General features: G+C 49.6%; 12 protein-coding genes across 12 annotated transcripts; 6 read left to right on the forward strand and 6 right to left on the reverse strand.

Annotated features, from left to right (window-relative positions):
• Positions 1–13: 13 nt before the first annotated feature.
• TRUGW13939_02362 (uncharacterized protein) lies at positions 14–544 on the forward strand (the record flags this gene model as incomplete). The annotated part of the gene is made up of 1 exon (XM_035485556.1): positions 14–544. One exon carries the CDS (start codon positions 14–16, stop codon positions 542–544), a length of 531 nt encoding a protein of 176 aa, XP_035341449.1.
• A 1,190-nt stretch (positions 545–1,734) lies between these two features.
• On the forward strand, positions 1,735–4,362 carry TRUGW13939_02363 (uncharacterized protein; the record flags this gene model as incomplete). The annotated part of the gene is made up of 7 exons (XM_035485557.1): positions 1,735–2,007; positions 2,059–2,736; positions 2,791–3,072; positions 3,120–3,383; positions 3,440–3,617; positions 3,671–3,960; positions 4,024–4,362. 7 exons carry the CDS (start codon positions 1,735–1,737, stop codon positions 4,360–4,362), a joined length of 2,304 nt encoding a protein of 767 aa, XP_035341450.1.
• Positions 4,363–4,659: 297 nt separating this feature from the next.
• TRUGW13939_02364 (uncharacterized protein) lies at positions 4,660–5,823 on the reverse strand (the record flags this gene model as incomplete). The annotated part of the gene is made up of 1 exon (XM_035485558.1): positions 4,660–5,823. The coding sequence occupies one exon, from the start codon at positions 5,821–5,823 to the stop codon at positions 4,660–4,662; it is 1,164 nt and encodes a 387-aa protein (XP_035341451.1).
• Positions 5,824–6,021: 198 nt separating this feature from the next.
• On the reverse strand, positions 6,022–6,477 carry TRUGW13939_02365 (uncharacterized protein; the record flags this gene model as incomplete). The annotated part of the gene is made up of 1 exon (XM_035485559.1): positions 6,022–6,477. The coding sequence occupies one exon, from the start codon at positions 6,475–6,477 to the stop codon at positions 6,022–6,024; it is 456 nt and encodes a 151-aa protein (XP_035341452.1).
• Positions 6,478–6,971: 494 nt separating this feature from the next.
• On the forward strand, positions 6,972–7,790 carry TRUGW13939_02366 (uncharacterized protein; the record flags this gene model as incomplete). Its single annotated transcript, XM_035485560.1, has 1 exon — positions 6,972–7,790. One exon carries the CDS (start codon positions 6,972–6,974, stop codon positions 7,788–7,790), a length of 819 nt encoding a protein of 272 aa, XP_035341453.1.
• A 250-nt stretch (positions 7,791–8,040) lies between these two features.
• TRUGW13939_02367 (uncharacterized protein) lies at positions 8,041–8,915 on the reverse strand (the record flags this gene model as incomplete). Its single annotated transcript, XM_035485561.1, has 2 exons — positions 8,041–8,545; positions 8,602–8,915. The coding sequence occupies 2 exons, from the start codon at positions 8,913–8,915 to the stop codon at positions 8,041–8,043; spliced, it is 819 nt and encodes a 272-aa protein (XP_035341454.1).
• Positions 8,916–9,539: 624 nt separating this feature from the next.
• On the forward strand, positions 9,540–10,184 carry TRUGW13939_02368 (uncharacterized protein; the record flags this gene model as incomplete). The annotated part of the gene is made up of 1 exon (XM_035485562.1): positions 9,540–10,184. One exon carries the CDS (start codon positions 9,540–9,542, stop codon positions 10,182–10,184), a length of 645 nt encoding a protein of 214 aa, XP_035341455.1.
• A 156-nt stretch (positions 10,185–10,340) lies between these two features.
• On the reverse strand, positions 10,341–11,810 carry TRUGW13939_02369 (uncharacterized protein; the record flags this gene model as incomplete). The annotated part of the gene is made up of 1 exon (XM_035485563.1): positions 10,341–11,810. The coding sequence occupies one exon, from the start codon at positions 11,808–11,810 to the stop codon at positions 10,341–10,343; it is 1,470 nt and encodes a 489-aa protein (XP_035341456.1).
• Positions 11,811–12,159: 349 nt separating this feature from the next.
• Positions 12,160–12,807, forward strand: TRUGW13939_02370 (uncharacterized protein; the record flags this gene model as incomplete). The annotated part of the gene is made up of 1 exon (XM_035485564.1): positions 12,160–12,807. The coding sequence occupies one exon, from the start codon at positions 12,160–12,162 to the stop codon at positions 12,805–12,807; it is 648 nt and encodes a 215-aa protein (XP_035341457.1).
• A 640-nt stretch (positions 12,808–13,447) lies between these two features.
• On the forward strand, positions 13,448–15,070 carry TRUGW13939_02371 (uncharacterized protein; the record flags this gene model as incomplete). The annotated part of the gene is made up of 2 exons (XM_035485565.1): positions 13,448–14,722; positions 14,795–15,070. The coding sequence occupies 2 exons, from the start codon at positions 13,448–13,450 to the stop codon at positions 15,068–15,070; spliced, it is 1,551 nt and encodes a 516-aa protein (XP_035341458.1).
• A 293-nt stretch (positions 15,071–15,363) lies between these two features.
• On the reverse strand, positions 15,364–15,744 carry TRUGW13939_02372 (uncharacterized protein; the record flags this gene model as incomplete). The annotated part of the gene is made up of 2 exons (XM_035485566.1): positions 15,364–15,452; positions 15,519–15,744. The coding sequence occupies 2 exons, from the start codon at positions 15,742–15,744 to the stop codon at positions 15,364–15,366; spliced, it is 315 nt and encodes a 104-aa protein (XP_035341459.1).
• Positions 15,745–16,285: 541 nt separating this feature from the next.
• On the reverse strand, positions 16,286–21,571 carry TRUGW13939_02373 (uncharacterized protein; the record flags this gene model as incomplete). The annotated part of the gene is made up of 6 exons (XM_035485567.1): positions 16,286–16,964; positions 17,016–17,301; positions 17,357–18,002; positions 20,600–20,655; positions 20,722–21,176; positions 21,255–21,571. The coding sequence occupies 6 exons, from the start codon at positions 21,569–21,571 to the stop codon at positions 16,286–16,288; spliced, it is 2,439 nt and encodes an 812-aa protein (XP_035341460.1).
• Between the last annotated feature and the right edge of the window lie 799 nt (positions 21,572–22,370).

Here is a 22,370-nt window from a genome sequence, read left to right on the forward strand (position 1 = left end):
TGCGCGTTTGATGATGAGTTCTTCTAACGATCCCGCCGGCACTACTGCCAAAGATTCTGGAAAACCCATCCCAATCGTCGAGATAGACCTCAATCCGGCCAACCTTAGTCCTAAAAAGAACGTCGTCCGCAGATTTTACAAGGACTTGTGGGACAAGCATGACACTTCCATCATACCCGACCTCATCCACCCAGATTTTACTTTTCGGGGCTCTCTCGGCCCAGTCCTAGTCGGCCACGCAGAATTCGCATCGTACGTGCGCTGGCTCGTCGGCATTCTAGACTCGTATACATCCGATATACTTGACCTAGTCGAGGAAGAAAACAAGGTCGTTGGCAAGCTACGGTTTCACGGAATCCAAAAGGGTCACCTATTTGGACAGCCACCGACGGAGGAGTGGGTGTGGTGGATTGCCGCTGCGATTTTCACGTTTGAGGGTGGCAAGATCAAAGATCTGTGGGTTTTGGGCGATGTATACGGCTTGTTGGGACGGCTGAAGAGGTCTGACTCGGAGATTGAATTCGTGCCGGACGGTACTGTTTGATACCACCATCGTTGTTTAGTTTATGTCATCAATAATCTATTTTCATAGACTAGCAACGATTAACTTCAATCCACACATAATTGACATGGACGGACATGTGCGCAGCATTTATGGTGTTCATCTAGCGGATGCATTGCGTCGTTATTACTAGCAACACTATGTCGCATTGACGGCCCCGTATATCGATCTTTCAAGACATTGCACTGAACCCGCTCGGTGTAGGCTTGCTTATACCATTGCCAACCTGGTCACGACATCTGCGTTCCCACGCCGGACGCAAGCGCCAGCCGGCGGCGTATTCAACGCACTCGCCGAGATAGGGAAGAGCGTTGGCATCGCATTGGAAATGAATGGAGTAACAGCTGCAGAGGCTGCCCTCAAAGGCTTTTAGGCTAATTGGTGGCATCATTGTCCTGTGGGGATTGAAGAGTGGAGGATGTCTTTAAACTCGGTGTGTCATTGGACGCCTTAAGCTGATAACAATAACTAGGGGTTAAGTTATATGAGAATGGCACTCTATGTATTAATTTGCTAACTAGTGCGCAAAATCGGCCTATTGTGAACCAAACAAGATCCGTGTTTGTAAAAGCCTGACACCTATTTTCACTGTATGTACGTCGTAGAGAAAACGCCGCCGAGAAAGCAAGAGGCAAAACTTGCACGTAGTTTTGATTAATTATTGTCTCAACCCAAGCTCCGCGAGCCCAATGTAACCATACTATAGGATTAAAGGCTAGGGCTGCACCTGTTCCACCCTGAGCCAATCGGCGCGACAACACGCAATTTTCCCAAGGAATGGCGTTGATTGTGGTATTATTTTCTGTCGAACCAAGCGAATTAACATGCATTTAATATGTATTCGTTTTTAACAAAAAAAAAAAAAAAAATACAACAGGGCGCGACGAGAAGCCGGATCCGGAAGGTCGCATTCGGCTTCAACAAAGCCCAATCGAGCAGTTTTGTTCTAGAAGCCATGCATCAATTGCAAATCCCACGCGCCAAAGACGTGCGCCAATAGCACGATGGACAATTGCCCCTTCTTATCGCACCATCGATCGCTCGTTTTCGGACAAGCTTATCTCTGCTTGGTGTCACCACGGCGTCTTCCTATAATACGGCGGATCGGCGTCGAGTTCGCGATCTTGTGCACCGCGACTCGGAAAGAATCCGCATAATTTGCACTGCAGAAAATGACATCCATTGAGGTCACCAGCGATGAGAAGCGGGTCGCTCTCGACGATGTAAAGGCCGTCAAGGACGACTCCCTCGTGCTGGACGCAGAGGCCAAGCCCGCTCCTCAGTACGAAGACGTCGACGAAAACAAGATCATCATCACCGGCGCCGACGCTGCAAAGCATCTGCTGCCCCTCCGTGATGATGGCGAGTCCGCGTTGACCTTCCGAAGCCTCTTCCTGGCCTCGGTGCTTGCTGCTTTCCAGGCCGTCATGAGCGAGATCTACTACGTGAGTTCGCTGGTCTCTCTTATTGTGCCAGCCAAGACCTAACCTGCCCAGTTTAAACCAACTTTTGTCAGCATCCAAGGAACCTTTATCGTCATCATCGCCTACTTTCTTGGAAAGGCGTGGGCGGCCTTTCTACCGCGTGGTGATCGTTTCGAGGCCCGCTGGAGGGAGAAAGGCGGCCAGGGAAAGCTCCCTCGGTGGATCACGGTCCTCTCGTTTCTCAATTCAGGTCCTTGGAGTCTGAAAGAACATGCAGTGTGTTCCATCACTGCCAACTCTGCTTCCAACGCTGTTGCCAGTATCCAGGTGTTTGCGGCGCAGAAGCTCTTCTACGACCTGCCCCTGACTGCCGGCACCATCGTCCTGAGTGTCATTTCAATTGGATTGTTTGGCTACGGAGTAGCCGGTATCTTGCGTCCGATAGCCGTTTGGAACGTTGAGTCCGTCTACTGGAGTACTCTCCCCGTGGTCAAGAGTCTTCAAGGGTTGCATTGGCAAGACTTGAAAAACTCCAAACCGCTGCGATACTTTTGGTACGCTTTTACTGGCATGTTTATATACGAGTGGTTTCCAGCCTACATTTTTCCGTTTCTCAACTCGTTTTCGATTCCCTGTCTCGCGGCTATGCATGCTACAGGGGAGAAGGCAGCTGTACTGACGAACCTGTTCGGTGGCTCTCTCAACAACGAGGGACTGGGGTTGTTCTCTCTGTCTTTCGACTGGCAATATGTAAGGCTACTTTTGTGCTTTTACGGGTCAAAGCTAACCGAATAAATTCCATAGATCACATCTTTGCAGACTTCTGTTCCCCTCGGGCTACAAGTCAATATGGCACTGGGTTTCTTCACCTGCTTTATCGCCATGATCGGCATCTACTACTCTAATGCCTGGGGTTCGCGATCTCTGCCCTTCATGTCAACAAAGTTGCTCACTACGGACGGCACAAGCTACCCTATCACCAAAGTTTTTACTGGCGGAATACTTAATGAAGAGGCTTTGGCTCAGTATGGAATTCCTAGACTTAGTGGGTCGTTTGCGTATGCAATGTTCATGGCCAATGCTGCTGTAAGTACCAGTTGACGTCGAGTTGGATATACTCTGACACCTTCTAGATCGGTGCCATGGTCGCGCACTGTATTTTCTTCTGGGGCGGAGACGTCAAACGCGCGTACAAGAGTGCTAGAGAGGGAAAGTTCGACGACCCGCATCACGAGCACATGGCCAAGCATTATAAAGAAGTATCATGGTGGTGGTATGGCTCGGTCATAGTCGTCAGTTTTGTCCTTGGTCTCGTTGTCGTCCTAAAAGAGAACATAACCCTTTCCGCCTGGGCGTATGTTGTTTCGCTGATATTGGGGATAATTTTTGGGCCTTTTGTGAGTAGTGCTAAAATACTTATCCAAACACGAAACCTTTCTAACGTTTTCTATAGAGCGTGATTATCTATGCCCGCTATGGAAATGGAATTGCCACGAACAACCTGTCGAAAATGTTTGCAGGCTTGCTCGTTCCTGGACGCCCTGTTGGAAACATGTACTTTGCTGCGTGGTCGCACAATGTCATTGTAAACACAGTCAATATGTGCAACGACTTGAAGATGGGCGAGTATCGTAAGTACAACATCCCTACCCTAGATAATCCGACAACTAACGAATGGGTTCAGTCAAAATCCCTCCCCGGGTCATGTTTGTCACTCAAATCTATGGTACGGTATTGGGTGCTTTCGTCAACTACGCCGTCATGATTTCCATTGTAGACAACAACAAAGAACTTCTTCTCAGTGGCAATGGAGATGCATCCTGGAGTGGTGCCACTACGCAGGCATATAATACCAACGCCATCTCCTGGGCTCTGGCAAAATACCTGTACAAGACCGGCTCCACGTACGACATCGTGCCCATTGGACTGGCCATTGGCGCTGGCCTCGTCATTCTTCATCGTATTGTTGTACATGTAAGTTCTGTTTTATTCCTCTGTGATGATATCTTTTTTTTTCCTAACGAAAGGCGTACTCAGTTCCTCCCCAAAATCCGCAACGTGTCCTTATCCGACTTTAATTTCCCCCAATTCATCCAATACGCCGGATTCATCCCATACAACCAGTCTCAGACCTGCGTTATCTTCAGCCAGCTACTTTGTGGATTCTTTGTGCAATTCTACCTCAGAAACTACAAACCGCGCGTCTTCAGGGACTATTCGTATATGGTTGCAGGCGCCTTTGACGGTGCCAGTTTGACTGCTCTGTTTATTCTCTCGTTTGCGGTTTTTGGCGCTGGAGGAAAGTCTATTCCGTTTCCTTCGTGGTGGGGGAATAATGTTAATGGGAACTATGATTTCTGTCCTACGACCGACTAGATATCATTTGCTGTTGGGGCAAGGGGGTAAGGGGGTGGAATAGGACTTTATCGTCATAGCTGGAGCTGAGGTTTTGAGCATAGCGTTATGGATATCAATTTCTATTTCCACTACCTAGTATTCCATAGTTTTTATAGATGAGGTAATACGTGTTTCAACGTACTATGTATGGCACTGTTTTCATAATCGGGTAACCGATGGGAAACTCGAAAACGACTACCAATAGACATTACATAGATCAATTAGTGTTGAAAAAAGAAGACATGCATTTACGACTGCAAAATTTAGATTTGATATCTACTGAATATCAACCTTTTCTTGTAAAAACCGGATAATATCATCAATCTCATTTGGAATCCGATACCAATGCCCCAAGCCCTCATACGCCTTCCATGTAACATTCATCTGCATCTGATCTGCTAACAACCGTGCCATTTTCTCACCCAGATGAACTGACACTTTGGGATCTTCACATCCATGGCCAAGGAAAACCGGGGTTTGGAGAGAGGGAATTCCTACTTTGGTTGTTTGAGACGAGGCGGTTTGGCCAGTGGTGCTGCCCTCTTCGGATACGGGTGTGGAAATTGGTGGAAGGTCGAGAATGTCTCGGATGTGGTTGATGGCGTCTGTCGTACGAGTGATTTGGTCTTTTGATACACCAGGGCTCTTTGATGTATCCAACTGAAACGGGTCAAAGTCGTCGTCTTCATCGGCAGCTGGAGCAAAAGGGTCGCATTCTGTATCACTAAATGTGTTGTCGTCGATGGTGGGCTGCTCCTCATCGTCTTCGCTGTCGCTCTCTTCTTCACTTTCATCATCCTCATTCTCGCTATCGGAATCTTGCATGCTTAGGTTTTGTATATCACCACTTAACAGATCATCCTGTTCTAGGCCGTCTGTCTCAGACCCGCCGACATCTGATCCAAGAATATCGCCCAGCTGCCTTTCAAATGGCAGCCATCCACTCATACCAAAAAACGCTCCGACCCTCTCATCGCCTCTTTCACCAAGTCCGCCTAGCAAAGTGAAAATCCCCGCGGCACATCCCTGACTCAACCCGCCAAGGACGATCTTGCGATACCCTGACTCATCGCTCGCCTGGTTTTCAAACACACGAGCTTCCTGGCTAATAAGTTCGCGCAGAAATTCGGCAGTCTCCATCAGTCCATCAATCTGCAGATCAGGCCTCACATTTGGATCATCAAGGCTGTAGTTGTCAAACCACTGATTGATAGGAATCCTTTTCAGTGCTGTAGATCTACGCTTGCGTGCTGTAGGGAAGACAAATTTGACAGTTGGCAGACGCTGCGCAAGATTTGCTGAGGAGAGCAGTTCGCGACCAAATCGTTCTGCATTGCTGCCTCGTCCGTGCAGGATGATGAATGTGTGCGTGTGTTGGGTGCTCAAGGGCGGTATTGTGAGAGGTGTTGGGTACGGTTTTTTGTTTTGGGAATGTGTCATGGCTGCTTCAGATGCTGAGTACTGCCACTTTTTTTTTTTTTTTTTTCAGATATAAAATTGGAGTTCTGCTAGTTTGTTTGACATATGTGGTATAAGTAAAGGGTGAAGTTGTGAACGAGTCAGCCTCGTCTGATTTCTGGGCTCGTAGCCGCCAGACTGCCTAGATTGGCATACCCCACCCGGTATATGGCTAGTGACTCAGAAAAGAAGGTCTTGAAGATGTAGGAGCACAGCATGTTCCAGGTAGTAAGGTTCCATAATTTCGTCCACCGTCCCATCAGCTATCCATCGACTTGGCCAGTCAGTCATATACAATGCTTTCGCATATTCCCAGTAAGCCGGGTAAAAGCCAGCCATTTCCCAATCGAGAATGCCAACGATGTGGTCACCGCGGACGATGATATTCCTTGGGGCAATATCTGAGTGTGTCAGGACGATTTCGTGTTTGGGCAGTGCTTTGACCAGCTTCGCGATGTGATCGACCCGTGAATTGTTTGGCGACAGCCTCATTGCCCGTACGAGACCCTCTTTAAAATCTTCTTCAGTCTTGTATGGGCTAAATCCACCAATCTCAGCACAAAATACCGGGTCCTCGCATGGGCTTCCATCAACAGAGCCAATAAAGTCCGGTTTTCTGGAGTGCAGTTCTGTCATAATATCCTTAAGCTGCTATACAATCTTCTGCCTTCTGCCGTCTTCCATGTCGTCCCAGACGTCGCGGAGAACTTCTCCTGGAATATACTCGATAACAATAACACCGCTGTCCAGAGAATCATCAATGTAGGAGTCGAAAACTTCAGGGACCGGAGTAGATGTGTGGGATCGAACAAATCGTAGGGCCTCTGCCTCTGCAAGACGCGATGGTCGGCATAATTTGACTACTGTTTTCTCGTCCACTTGGAATAGACTAATGAGGTTATCGGATACCAGTCGGGTTGAGTCATTCAGTAACGACGGGTGAATCCTCCTTGTCATTGTACACAATCCATGGGTGGTGGAGATAATAAACAAGTGAGGCTTTGAAACAATAGCAAAATAGTGGGGCGGCTTATCGATAAGGCTTGGCGCGCCCTGCGGGGAATCAGGCAAATGAGCACATTAATAATAACCATCGACCACGACAACAACAACAACATGGGCCAGCAGCCATGTCGGACACCGTCGAGCACACCGCAAGCTTCTCGCAGCCAGAGAACGGCGTCACAGACCGCCCAGGCACGCCGGAGCGCCCGCCATACTCGCCGGTGACGCCGGTGCTGTCGCATCTAGCCCCGATCCCCGGTGGAGCTACCATCATACCGCCAGGGCCTGAACTACCTGAAGCACAAACGCCATGGAATAATACAGCCCAAATACCAGAATACGAGAGTTTTCGACAAGAGCCTTTTGCCAGGCCGCCACCGATGCCCGTCAAGCCCGAGCCGGCTGCTGTGCCCATATCAGAAAGCGACAATCCGGACGTCATAGCCCTGCGCTCGGCGATTTCGGTACTACAGCTGCAGAAGCAAAAGGCGTTGAAAGACATCAGGACGCTCGACGAGATGAAGAAAGCTGCCATGGCCGATCCAGAAGGGTTTGCACAGGAACTCGTGGCCGGCCGACTGTCGTCGCAAGACCAAAGCAGTTTTGTAGACACGCATTTGCCACCCGACGACGAGGAGGAAGAGGAGGAGGAAGAAGAAGACAACCCTAAAGCACAGTCGCCAGAGGGCAAATTCGGAAAAATTCCGAGCCCGCAAAACGTCGTGCGCATGCCTCCGATCAACTGGGCAAAGTACCAAATCGTTGGCGAGCCTTTAGATCGCATACATAACGAGCAACGGAGCCGGCCTGTGCCTGGAGAGCCGCGACAAGGCCCAAACCAGCGCGCCCCGGAGCATTTTATCGCTGCTCCGTATCGGCCGTTGACTGATAGGCTCGAGAGTCCTACAAAGGGGCGTCCTGTCAAGAGAGAAAAAAAGGGATGACCCATATCACTGGGCATCCCTTTTGATTCGATGCAAGATTCAGCACAATACGTCGGGGTACACTGTTGCTGCCGGCACCAACACTACTACCGACACGGCCTCTGCCATGATACAGGCAACACGCTCAAGTGACATGTCGTTATAGTCCGTGGCCTGGTTGTATGCTTATTGTTCTGATAGATCACGATTTATGTACAGTACGGCATGTTTCAAAAATAGATAGATATCAAAGACCAATGCAACTTCTCTATCATAGTTTTGATCCCTTCTGTCCTTCCCACTGTTGAACTCGTTTCTGCGCCTCGGTCGAGTATGTGTCTTTCCACTCTTGTACGCGCGCATCAAAGGCTTCGTTTGCCTTTTTGTTGTCGATGGCCTCTAGCGTCCGGCTCCAAAGGCCTTCCTTGAGAGCAACAAAAGCAGACGACTTGCCAATGTCCAACAAATTCCTGTCATGGATGAGCTTGACAGCCTCCTGCAGCCCACCGAGCGAGTCAACGATCCCAGCACCGAGAGCCTCTTGCGCCGAGAACCGCTTGCCCTCGACGATGATAGACCGGATGGTGGGCGCATCCTTAACTTTGTCAAGGAAGACAGTGCGCATGGGAGTCGTCAGAGGAATCTGAAGCACGATCTCATTCAGACAGAGGAAACCTCTCTTGGGGTTCTGCACGCGGTAGTCATGATACATGGCCGTCATGAATCCGCCAGCAAAGGCATGCCCATTGATCAGTGCGACAGTCGGCATGGGGAATCTACTCTTGATTAGCTTCAACGAAAATTTAAGAGAAAAGAGAAGTATGTAACTCACGTCAACAACCGGCGAAAGAATTTATACAGACAATTGTCAAAAAACCCTTCCATCGACAACGCCTTTGCCAAGTCCAGTCCATTGCTAAAGAACTTTTCAATCCCGCTCGTCGTGATGACAACGCCCTTGTCAAAGCGATGCTCCAGAATATCGAGCGACGTCAAAAATGCCTCGAGAAACTCCGGCGTCAACCGGTTATCGGCCGGCGAGGTGAATGTGAGCAGGTAGATGTTGCGGTCTTTTTCCTCCTTGGTGGCGGTTGTGCAGACGAACTGGCCGCCGGTGGCGATGGGAACGGTGAAGAGCTCAGACATGGTGTAAATTTTTTTTTTTTTTTCTCTTCGCAATTTACATGTATTAGATAGTTGTTATGCAGCTACTTGGTAGAGGTAGAAATGTTGTAGTAACATGTGGTTAAGCTTAGCTTGCTCAGTATTGCCGAGGCTCATCGACGCCCGACTGCCGAGCGATTACTGATCAGTGAGTATACAGCACAATAGCTTCTTCACAGCTTCTTGATGAAGCATCTGACAAGAAGGTAGAAGAAATACTAGATGTTTGCCTCTATAGTATATGAAGACTCACATGGTGAAACTGGCACGGTGACGAACTCGGGAATTGTTGAAATGTTGCTCAAATGCTCATTTTCGTCGTGTCAGCACTGAAGTGAACATGTTCTTAATACTGACAACAACATCAGTGAAAAAAAATACCGATAGAAATGAGTTCTTTACTAATAGTCAGAGAAAGGCAACCAGACATGTTTGCAACTTCGAGAAGCAAGATGCTTTCGGTAACAATGACGTCACGGGCATATCATGCATTGATCGCAGCCATGGGCACATGTAAACATCAATGATGGAACTCTGCGCTGTAACCAACTTCATTTTAAAATCTTCATTTGAGATACTATCAGTGTATATATCAACACACGCCAAATGGACACCTCCAGCCAGGCAAACGTCCCCCAGCCCCCCAAGCAATCGGCCTACACTCAACCATCCAACCCCGTCTCTCAAGACCCTCTTGAGCAGCGTGGCCAGCCACAAACCCAACAACTTGGCGCCACCTCTCAACCACCATCATCATCATCAAGAGCTACCAGACGAGGATACGGCGATGCCCCAGCTGCCATCCATCGCACTGCCGATTCTAAGCCCTCCTCCGACGACAAACTAGCCAAACTAGAACAAGACCGCCAGCAAAAGCTACAGCCAGAATACAAACGAGGCCATATTGACCTCGAATACGGCATCGAGCAGCAACCTGCAGAAGGTGACATTGCAGCTGCCGTCGAGAACAATACCAATTCTTCGCAGGGCTACTATAATCGCGTGCAACCAGGCGCGCACGCTGGCCCCGTCGGAAGCAGCACGCCGGGATACGAGCAAGATATGGCGGCGCAAATGGATCGCAAGAGAGCAGAGCATGATCGGGTTCTGGCCCAGAAAGCTGAGAAGAGCTCTGGTTCGGAAGGAGACGAGGCGGAGCGCCGCCAGCTGCGTGAGAGGAAATTGAAGCAGAATGAGCAGCTCGATGTCAAGGGTGCTGTAAAGGCAAGCACCGGTGATCCGGTAGTGTGATTCGTACATTAATTTCCAGATGTATTTCGTTGTATATAATAGTACCTGAACTGATCATTTGATGTATTAGTCTTACTTTCAAGTAGAAATTTCAAGTAGAACGCCATAAAAATGCAGAATTGACAGATATCATAACAGTCTCAAGCAATGTAATCTTCACGAGTCGTCGTCCGCCTGCGTCTCCCCAATAGAAGCCTTCTTCAATGCCAAGTCTTGCTTCAGCTGCTGCACGCGCTTGCCAATCTTTTGCTTCAAGATCTTGTTCGCCTGCATCTCGTACTTGGCAGTTTCCTGGGCAATCAGCCCCTCAAGTTCAGTGATCATCTCACGCTGTTCCTGAACCTCGCGGTGCCGTTCAACGGCTTCGTCGTCAAAATCTCCTACGTCTTCTGGACCACCGCTCTCCTCGCGCTCACTTGCCTCGCTCTCGTCGCCCGATGACTCATTGCCAGCTTTCGCTGCCGACGGTGTTGCAGATTGCTCCGGCCCAGCCGCTGCTGGTGTTTCGGCTGTACCTGGTTCCTCTTCGAGGCCTGCCGCCAGGGCAGCCTCCAGGTCTGCGGCAAGTTCGTCCTCGAACAGATCCGCTTGGGCGTCGTCCTCGTCCTGCAGCTCGTACTCTGCTTCCCCATCCGCATCCTGCATGTCATCGTAATCTTCCTCGTAATCGACCATGCCTTCGGCACGGGTCATGGATGTCGCATCGACGAGTTCGAATTTGGGCGCACGGATCGCAGCTTCGTCTTGTGCAATAAGATCTGCGACTTCTTTTTCTGCTTGTTCGATGGTGCGAGCGCTGACACGCTGGCGAAATCGACGCTTCCGTACATGTTTCAACGGCGGTGTCAGGCCATGCGCATATTGGTAAGTCTTATCGTCCAACACATTGACGTCACTGGGCAATGGATATCGCATCGCCTCTTCGTCATTTTGAACTTGACCCAGGACAAGCAGCATCTGCGTGATATCGCCGGCTTTGTAAAACATGCGTTTGTCCCAGCTCTTCATTCCCTCCACGATACAAGGAAGGTCAACCAATGTCGCAGCATATTGTTTGTCGCGAATCCTCAAAACCGTACGTCGACCCTCTCGAGTAAGCGGCTTGATACCGATCTGAGATGTGTCGAGGCGTCGCTCGTTAATGGCCTGCCGGATGTACTCGCAGTCCTCGCCGGGCATCATTCGTAGAATAAAGTCTTCCTCAATGTGAGGATCCGTTTCCATGTCAGAGGCTTCCGAGTCATATCCGACACCCATAGGCCGGGCCTGGAACCGCGGCTTGCTCTTTATGCGGATCGATTTGACGCCACTTTGCTTTGCAGAATTCAGCAACTTGATGCGCTTGGGACCCGACGGGGCCTCGACTGCTGGAGCCGTATCCGAATCATCGCCGGCGGGCACATTGGCGCGTCGTTTCTTTGATGCTGCTGACTCTCCCTTGGGCTTGGGAGCTGCTTTCTTCTTCTTTGGCTTCGCTAGCTTCTCGGTAGCAGGTGGTTCTTCTGAGGGCTTAGGTCCTCCGAATTTCAATGTGAGTTTCTTCTGAGGCGCGGGTGACTCTTGGGCGGGTGGCGTGGGCTCAGGCTTCTTGCCGAATGAAATCTTCAATTTTGTTGGCGCCGACATTGTTATAAAGGCGCTCTCAGCACTCTCAGTACCCTCGCCTGAGATGAGACTGAGGAGAGAGAGAGAGAGAGAGAGAGAGATGAAATGAGTGAGAGAGCTGGTTGAGACGACAGCCGGGGCAGTCGCGGCGAATCGGGGAATCTGGCGGGCCGGCGGGAGGTGGAGACCTTCTCATTCATTCAACCTTGACTTGACTTCGTTGTCTTTATTCATTCAGAGCGCCAGGCGCGGTCAATCGTCGCTTATTGTACTTTGACCGCTTGACCATGATTATACGGTGATATATCAGGGAGATAGAATCTCCCCATGACTTTCGCAACCTATACAACTGAATTCGCCGCCCTTCACCATGTCCGGTCCCCAAACTCTACATAACGCGCTCTTACGCCCGCCCATCATTCAGATTCTGCGCGCTGCAGGCTTCCATTCTACGCGGCCGTCTGTCCTAGACACACTCGCTGATATCACCGGTCGATATTTGCTTCTCCTTGGCTCTGCTGCAGCTGAGCACGCCGCTAACAGCCACCCCGACGACCCTGCGCCAACCCTCGCCGACATAATGCTTGCATTGGAAGATGTAGGCGCGCTACAACCACAGATGAAAGGATTCGAAGAAGACTGGCGCCAGGAAGAAGATATGCGAGGCATCGATGCCCTGCTTTCCTGGTTTCCAGGACTCGTGAACCGCGAGATCCAACGCATCGCCGGATTCATCCCCACTGAGGGCGATGTCGTCGATGCCGATTTAGCCGAAAAGGAGGATTTCCTGACGGCTATGAAAAAGAAACACAGCAAAACAGGCGAGGAATCGCGATACGCAGGAACGGTAATAGGGAAAGACGCTGAGGAGCACCCTGTAATCATCGAGGGCGGCGCCGCGGCAAGCATTGGAGAGTGGGCGTCGCAAATCAAATCGCAAGTGATTTATGCAGAAAGTGTCTCTTCAGCGATCAGCAGTCCGCCGAGTAGTCTTTCTGACGAGGGGATGGATATTTGATTCGCTCAGTACAACATCAGGATTCTCGCCCTGTTTCTGACGCCACGCCATCCACAATGAAGCTTCATTCAAGTCACTCATCCGCTGGCTACTTTTGAATAGCAAGGTTCAAACCACCATACTCCGACCCGCGTTCTTGTGAATAAGAATCGCAACTCAACGATTATCGTTCCCACCTTATGTTCCTCCTATGTTCCTGGCAGAGTGAACCTTGGAGATAATCACAGCCTCCAGTCCAAAATGAGACTGGCTCGTCTTCAACATAAGACACGGCAAACAAGCCACCAATCTCAACAATCGCGCATTCTCAAGAGCGTAATCATGGTTGACCCTGGGATACTATTGCTTGCACAGGCACGCACATAGACCTTGGTTAAACGGGCTTCTTATTTTGTATCCCGTAGCTTTTACGAAAAGCAGGAAATGTTAAATCATATGCAGTTATCTATATAGAACCTGAATTATACTTTTCGTGGAATTATTTTTCACCTGCAGACGGCGCTCATGTTATCTGTGACATCACTTATCTCCGTATCCCTTCAACTTTCTCCCAACAACCACCACCGCCACAACAAACCCCACCATTTGTTCGCCATCTGTTAATTCCTGAAACAAAACAAAATACCCAGTCATAATTAGGATGGTGTATAATTTCCCTCTCCCGACGACCTCGCATCTCGCATACCACAACTACATCTACTCCAACACGCACCCTTCTCTTCCGCAAGCTGCTTCAACCGCACGACACTCACTCCGCGTCGCACTCAAAGCACACAAACGACTAACACCCCGCGAGCGCGAAAACAACCTTCAAAATGTCCTCGCCGCGTTGAACGAATACATTCCCTATCTCTTCGCCATACACGATGGCCTGAGCGGGAAAAGCAGCAGCAGCAACAACAAACGCGGGGATGAGGGGGACGTTGTCGACATCACGCAAAAGGAGGAAATCGCCGTAGAATGGCGGCCGATATTATCCTCCAACCTGGCCCTGCTCAGAGCCGGAGGAAGCAACGGCGCACGAGTGCTGCGCGGCCAGGGCATTGACTTTGAGATCGCCTTTGTGATCGGGACGCTGGCATACGTGCTCTCGGGTCTGGCACGCGTCGGCGTGTTGCGCACGCTGTATGCGTCCTCGACGCCTTCAGCCGAGCAGCGCACGGCGGCTGTCCAGAACGCGACGAAGCAATTGCTTCAAGCCAGCGCGGCGCACTCGCTCATCGCTCGGTCTCACACGAGCACAGAAGCCACCCAGAATATCCCGCAACTCAACACAGCCGTGCAGACTGCACTTGCATCGCTGGCACTCGGCGAGGCAACTCTACTGGCGGTTTTGAAGGATGATGCGTACACTTTTTCCTGTATACAATCCCGCAACCCGGACGACAAGGAGTGGATGGTGCGCGCGCCTGAGATTCCCAAAGTCAGGGCTGTGGTTTTTGCACGGCTCTGCCTGCGTGCTGCCGAGTATGCTGAACAGGCGGCAGCTGGCCTCGGAGCTGCAGTGAGTGGAAAGGGCCGAGGCGAGAAGTCGATGCTTGTCAAGGTGGACGAAGACCTGATAAAGTATGCACAAACGACCGCCAAGGTTGCCAGGGCAAAGGCCTGTCGGTTCTTCGGCATTGATGCTGAACTATCCGGCAAGACTGGCGAAGGTATTGCGTGGATGAGAGCTGGCAAAGACGCGTTGGGGATTCGGAGGGTAGAGGGAGAGGCTACTGGGAAAGGGGGCACGTTGTCAAAGCTGAAGAAAGGCTGGACAGATCGTCGGGACGAGCGCAAGTTGGAAAAGAGCAATGCAGAAAGTACTGTTGTGCACGGCGGCGAGCTTGGTCGGGGGGATGACGCTGGCTGGGAAGAGGAGGCCCGGGTTATTGAGATATTGGAGTCGAAGTGGGTGAAGATGAACGATACGGTGCGTTTATTTTGTTTATCTTTTGCTCGACCTTTTTTTTGGGTTCTCTCTACTAATGAAAATGATATGCAGGTCATTACACAGGTTGTACCGCCTTCTGAACCTCTACTTTCTAACATGCCGTCTGGGCGAGATATTCACCGTCCGCCCGGCGCCTACACGCCTCCGTCGCTGGACGCAGCCCAGCTGGCTCGCATGCGTGCTCCGCCAGACGAAGCCGAGCAAGAATTAGCCAGTCTAGCTGTCGAAGACGATAGCGACGACGGAGTCAGTCCGTCGAGCGAGAGAGTACCACCGGGGACATTTCCCGGTACGAGTTCTGCAACAGCCGAGAGCGATTACTTTTGATTCTTGATACCCTTGTAGACAGCTTCTGAGGCTTGATGTCTGAATGAATAAAAATGACAATGTGATATATATGTACAGTACATTGAAAGGGTCTCGGTAGCCTTTCATCTAACACTCATACCCTAGACTAGGTCGGAGGTGCGTATGTCCACCTCAGCAGCACGATAGTCCAGTCCAGTCTAGTCTGCCCAAATGCGGTGGCTAATCATGACGCACCCGTATTTCCTTGATCGTAGAATGCCACGTCCCGAATCCCGCCCGATGTTTCCCAGCAAATGTCCAATCGACGCCGTCTATGACGAATCGGCCTTGCTGAAATAGTTCTTCTCTTCGAACAGATAGCCCTTGATCTTGCGTTCCTTGAGCAACTCAAAATATCTCTCTACAATTAATCCAATTAGTATCCATACAACCAACAAAATTAAAAAAAAAAAAAAGGGAGACATACCGCGAAGTTTCCCACACTTCTCAAAATGATTAACCCCCTCTCGGGCATAGCACTTGCCCAGCTCTTCGCCCACCAGCCGTGCCATCATACTGCGCACCCATTGTTCGCGAATAATGGCGTCGCGCGCGTTGTGCACGGCGACGTTGTCCTCAAAGTCGACGCCGTCGTAGGTTGGCGGCACGGTGGGTTTTTTGGCCAGGAAGGCGGCGGATTCCGGGGTGGGCATTTTTGTTTTTTCGTTCTCTCTCTGACAGAGAGAGGGGTTCAATTGACGGGGTGTAGAGTGTTTGGTGTTGAATTGAGCGAAAGAGACACGCCGGGATGCTCGAGTGAGGTCGTTTTAGCAAGGTTGAAGACGGTCGAAAGTGAGGTCGGAAGACGGTGGAATCGGGAGCTTGTGATTGGGCGGTGCTGAAGGCGGTGGGAAGCATCGTCGGGGCAGCGGGAGCGGCCAATCAGGCGTGGTTATTATTAATGGATAGGCATATGCAACTGCATTGTTATTTTTTAAAGATTCTTTACATTTCATTGTTTGTTCAGATAAATTCATTCCGAGTATATATGGGTACATGCAATGCAGGCTACGCTGCGTGATCAGTATCGACAAGTTTAATGACAATCCATCAACGTAATTCTTCGCTACCACCATGCAGTCATGCAGAAAAACCACAAAAAAAAAGACAACTGGAGAAGAGAACATGTCTAAAATAATAGTAACATTAACATGAAAAATTTTATCATCAAGAATTGAAAATATAATAGCGGCATCACACGTATTGATGATGGTCTTCATATCGTGTTGTTCGCCCACACAACCGGTTGAAGAAATCGGCGGTGGTGTCCTTGAATATCTCCCAAGGATTTCGATTGAGCCAATTGCTCAACTCGCGGTACCAGTAAATCTCCGTCCAGCAGTCGCGTAACTTGCACCCGGCCAGGTTAATCACGAAATCTCGTCCTTTTTCCTGGTAATGGATGCCCTCGGTCTTGTTTCCACACTCGCCCGGCGCAAACGAGTTGAAGCGTCGTTGCGGCACAAAGGCGGTATTGGAGCGGATCCACGGTTGTTTTTCGTACAGATATTCAATGGCGTCTTGTTCATTGTGCTCCCATTCCATGTGCTTTTGCTCGTACATCACCGGGTCCCACCAGAGATCGAGTAGCCGGTCGGTCCATTCAGACCGGCGGATCAGAAACGAGCCTAGATTGAACCCGTCGCAGGCTTGTGAAATAATTAAATTAATTGAGGCCGGGTCCGAATCCCCCGTGGGCGAGAGAGTGACGGGGTCGAGGTACGCATCGGTAGGCGGGTGGGTGATGTTCAGAGGGTTGTAGTGGTTGATGTCGCGGTATGTGTCTGTGTCGGAGCCGAGATTGTTGAAAATGTGGTTGTTTAGTGAGTAGGAGTACTCCATAATGTAGGTGTTTAAATCCAACCACCAAAACCTAGATTGTCATGTTAGCAACAACCCAAAGTAGTGTATCCAAAGAACATACCATTCCGCGTTTGGATATTTCTTCATGGCGTCCCGGATGAAATCAACCTTTTCCCAGCTCTCGCGCCATTCGTGGGCGTATCGCTTCTTGGCGACCATGTTGAGAATTTCCACCTCGTGTCCCCATTTTTTGGCGTATTTCCTCTTGTTCGACAGACTGACTCGCTCGATAGCCCATTCGCGCGCTCCCTTCCATTCCATCACTCCGCCTTCGACGTTTGACGCGATCAGCATGACAACCTTTTTTCCTCCTCCAAATGACGACGCCCGGTACGACTGGACCAGAGCTGTGCAAGAGTTAGTGACTGGGTGTAGTGGAGAACAGGGAAATAGGAAACCTACCCGACCAAAAACTGAGATATAATATAAATGCGAGGACCACAAAGGACAGTATTTTCAGCCTCCTCTTATTTGCCATATAAGCAGCCAACGCAACCAGGCGCCCTTTGAGTGTCCCGTCCCCTCTCGGCCATGATCGTCCCCGGTTCAGCTTCTCTTGTTCACTGTAGTCGTGCGAAAGGGCAAAGCGAGGCAAACTGGCGGAGATCTTGCGTTTCTGGCGCGAGAAGAAGCCGGTATTTCTAGTGGAAAACGAGGGATAGCTGCGCACCTGGTCGCTCTTGGCTTTGGCGGCAGCCCACGAGGGGTTCTCAGGCTGGAGGCCAGGCGAGCGAGGCGCATAACGAGGCGACGAAGAACCACTTCCTGGAGTCAGCCCCGGGCTTGACCACCCTCCTCCGGGCAATGGAGAAGGGGATCGCGACAGGGACATTGGTGACGCCTGAGGATCCGCGGGCGTGCCGGGGATCGGGGCCAGCGTCGAGGTCGGGTGCGCGAGGCTTCCGGCCACCAGGCCCGAGGTGCTTCCTTGGGCCCTGCTGGCCTCGGGCGAGTCCTCCTTGACCAGGCGGAGCGGCGATACGCTGGTTGAGGATCGACGACGGTGGTGGAATCCCGTCACCACGGGCGAGGCGGAATGCAGCCTGCTCTTTGGCGGATCCAGCGTGCTTTCTTTTTCCCGGCGGAGCGAGATTGTGTATTTTTATCCTCCTCCTCTTCTTCGTTTTGTATTCGTCGCCGATACGACAGGGTGGAGGATTCTTCGACGGTCGCTCGACAGAAACGGGGTTTGAGTGAGGAGAGAGGAGAGGCGCAAGTCAGCTGCTGAAAGCTTCTTCCCTTTTCGGTCGAGTCGCAAAAAAGTTTGAAAGCCAAAAGGAGAAAAAAAGTAGCCTCCAATTGCCAAACGCAGCCAAAATTCAGGGTCTTTTTGCAACGTCCAGGTGAGGGCAAGGATGACGAACTAAAATCAGTTCATCTCGACATTAGAACAGATCTTGATTAACAGTTTGGTCGGTTCACAATGCACAGTCGACTTGTTAGTCGGGCACGCACTAACTAGTTCGTAGCTCGTTCCTACGGGGCGAGGCTGACTGGTCCAAGCGACGTGAGGAGTAATGCCTGAGACACGACGGCCACGAGCTGCTCGGTACTCGGTACAGGGTAGAGGACGTCCCTCTTGTGACTTATAGTGGTTTCTGTGCTCGGATGTCGCAATTCTGGCTGGCAAATTGTGTTTCAAGCACCATGGCACAAGGGGCTTTGTGCTTCTCTGCATAGGATGCAGCAAGTCCATTGGCCGGTGTTCTTATTACGAGCCCCACCGGGTGATCCATTGACAAAGGTCGGTTATGGAGCCGGGCGCCCTCTGGTAGTGCTGATGCTAGCAGATTGGCGCCTCATTCAGCTGCACTATACTTCCATGTCGGCCACGAGACAGACTGCACGGAATCAGAAGAGGGAGACGCACTTTGGAGAATAATAAGAGGATGCAATAAGTTGAATAATAATAAAGGAAGTTGCGTCTGGCCGGCGGGTCTCGACCCTCCAGGGGTCGCCTGGCGCTAATCCAAATATGGCACTAGCGTTGTCTGTATAGGGAATAGCGGCCGGACTACCGAAGACGAATCAGAAACTGTACAGATGTGGGTCTCATCTACCGCTCCTTGCGCAGCCTCATTCGAAGTCCATGTGTATAGATTGAGTCATCAATTGATTGATACGCTGCGAAATCATTTCATATTCTTGTAGATGTGTATGTAGTGGCTTACCTTTGGTTCCAGCTATAGATTGATATACAAATTGCATGTGGTCGATGTTAGTATGTTCAAATGTTTACGATATATATTCCTGTTTACCTGTACAGTTGACCTCAATGTGAATTGATCGCGTTTGAAAATCTACATGTAATGACTTAGTTTATAACTAGTGTTGTAATTCATATAGAGTTCAATTCAATGTTTCTCCCAGTAGAATAACTTACATACTTGCTAATGTTTGAAGTTTATACATGTACTACATGGTCGATTGGTGTAGGCCGCTCCTTCCTAAACAGGCTGGCACTTGAGTCTCAACACGTGCCTGTCTGTGCCCTAACTTCTAAGCCTCGATTTCCAACACGCATTGAAACATATCATATGTACTTTGTTAACTCGCGCGACGTTCACCATTTTGGCGCCGTCATATCGACCATTGCTTCTTTTCGTTCATGCCGCCTCCGGTCATGGCCTTTGGCCTGTATGCTATGGTTTCTCCGCGCCGCGGCGTTACATTGGATATACCGAGACTGTTCATGTCCCTCTCCATTCTTTTGACCCTCCCCCAGCCGCTGTTTTCTCTGTTTGGTAGTCTTGTGAATGCGCCGGCCCTATCAGCTGTTTGAATGCATTGAGCAGTACTTGCTATCGTCACCTATCCAGAAGCAGGAGCCCAGTGGACATCACCTTCAATGCCGTTTTTGTGATTAATTAACTTGATATTATTTTTGATTTTGGCCTGGTCGTGGTGATGCAGGATGGGGTTTGTGTGGAGTTTGATAATCCGGTGGCTCTGCTCGCGGTTTAGTAAAGTTACGAATCGGAGTGAACTGATGGAATGCGTTTTTTTTTTTATAAATTAGTTTATTTTGATATTATCTATATGTTCTTTTTATGTATGCACATAAGCATAGTAGAAGCATAGTTGAGAGTGCCGGGTGGATGCCATCCCGGCCATTCTACGATCCCCCGTGTTCTATCAATATTCATTATTTCCCAGCCCTTGCTTGTTCCCTGATTCGAGTTGCATTCGTAGGGATAGAGAATCGAACTTCCAGTTCAGCATGGAAGATCTCTCGGTGGATCAGGCCTAGTTCACACTTGTCGATAACGTCTTATGGTGTCTCCTGACGAGTTGAAATGTCCAATATTGGCACGTGCGGTGGTTGATCGTGCATATTTTGACACGCCCCGAAATCGATAAATGCCATGATCAGGTACATTCCGATGGCGGATGTCGAGACCTTCATGAAAAATCCTTTCCAATCTTGTTGGATAATTATTCCCTCCTTCGATAATTCAAGTCCGGGCTGCTGAGGTTTCCTCTCAAGAATCATCCCAGTCATCATAACGGACCGCTAAAAGACCGCTCTTCTCCATTCCAGCCTATCTGAGGCCAGCCGTTGGGAAGTGTTGAATAAGGCGGAAAGTCGTATTGTCCTTGACACCCACGCTTCGTACAATTGGGAAGATTGCACATCCCATATACCTTGCAGTAGCAGTCTTCCGCCGACGGACAGAATACAGGATCTCTGCCAAAAATAACTATTTACACCCTTAGTACGGACAATCCTTTCACTTGAAAGGTCAAAAGGTAAATGAATCACTTACTGTGCCATGAATGCTCAAAAAACCGCCCACTCAGTTCATCTTGCAGAGGTGTGTCTATCAACCACTTCCGGTATCGAATGTAATCCTCTCTCGGTCGTTTTCGGATCGTATCCCTTGTAACTGCGAATTGGGCGCAGCAGCTGACTCCAACATGTGTAGGGACCCGATACTCTGGTAGTAATTCCTGGAATGTCTGTAGATAGATCACTCCGGTGCCATCGCTGTTTTGCTGTTGACTAATAGAATCGTCTTTCAATGGATGGTAGGCCGCTGGGCAACCTAATGCCCAGGCACATCGCAAATTGACATAGCCTTGTGCTTGCAAATATGAAAACTGAAGGTTTCGTAGCAATAAAACTCCGTCATAGTCCGGGTTGTCGTTGTGCCACTGGAATCTTTCTGCGTGAAGGAAAAGGCTACTGTCTGGAAGGTTATCGTAGCGGTCTATAATGTACCTAAACAAAATCAATTTCATACAATTCAAAAAAGGGGGTAGAAAAATTTCACTTTTTTTCTCAAAAAGTTAAACTTACGTCAAATAGACCATCGCTTCATGGCCTTTATTTTGAGGCACTGTCAACGGCGCCGCGGGGTCGTCCACTACATAAATATTGCTTTTCCAACGAGGAAAATAGACCGGATACCAAGAGGCATTTTCCTTTTTCAAGCTCGAAATAACGAGCTCCACGCCCTGAGCTGGTTGAGCAGATGATTCGTCGGCATGTGAAAACACCGATGGGACTAAGTTAAAATCGCTGTCATGCAGATGAAAAATGAGAAATAGAGAAATGAACGTGCTGGCGAGAAGAATAAAGAGAGACTTGACGATCCGCGAAGACAGCCTTGACATTATCTCGTGTGAATGAGTGAAGAAAGAAGATTCGAAATCACCTGAAAAAAAGACTGGGCTAGGCGTTCCCGAACATTCCGCTGCCTAGCCAGCCCTAAGGCGCTGTCAGCGTACCAAAAATAGTAGAAGTTAGGTCAGAAACTAGTGAATTATCCTGCGAGAAAAAGTGGTCTTTCGGTTACCTCCGTCGGATGATCTGCAAGTCCATTCCAACGCGGCGATCAAGGAAGAGTTATCGCGAAGTATGACTCTTTCATGGAATGTTGCTTTCCCCCGACGCGTCATAATGTTTGTGTCACGCTCCCTTTTTCGGCGCGACAGAAAACCAATGTGGTCTGATACATGTCATAATAATCATGCACTGTCATTAATCCTCCGTATTCGTGTTCGAACTATTGCTGTGGCGCAGTTCGCTGTCAAAGACAGATATGGTTAGGCAAGCGCAAGATCTGACGTCCTGTCTCAGCCTGACCGGCGCTAAACAAATTCCCCTGAATGGTAACGAATCCTCTATAAACCTTGGAAGCTTTTAAGTTGTCTAGTCGTACGGCCTTTTAAGAATAATCGCATCGGGTTCTAAGCGATTATCTTGCAGCTATTTGCGTTATTTGAAATAATGGTTTCCATATCCATTTATGTACTAGCCGGGAATCCTGGAATTATATCCGAGCGGTGTAACAAACCGTGGCGAATCCAAGATACGATCAAATGCACTGTATCAATTGATATCTTAGTCGATAGGTAGATATTAAGGCGAATTAAAAAAAATAAAAAAATCAGCTCTTTCCAAGGGTTTGTA

The sequence above is a fragment of the Talaromyces rugulosus genome, chromosome I (assembly GCF_013368755.1).
Source record: "Talaromyces rugulosus chromosome I, complete sequence".
NCBI lineage: Eukaryota > Fungi > Ascomycota > Eurotiomycetes > Eurotiales > Trichocomaceae > Talaromyces > Talaromyces rugulosus.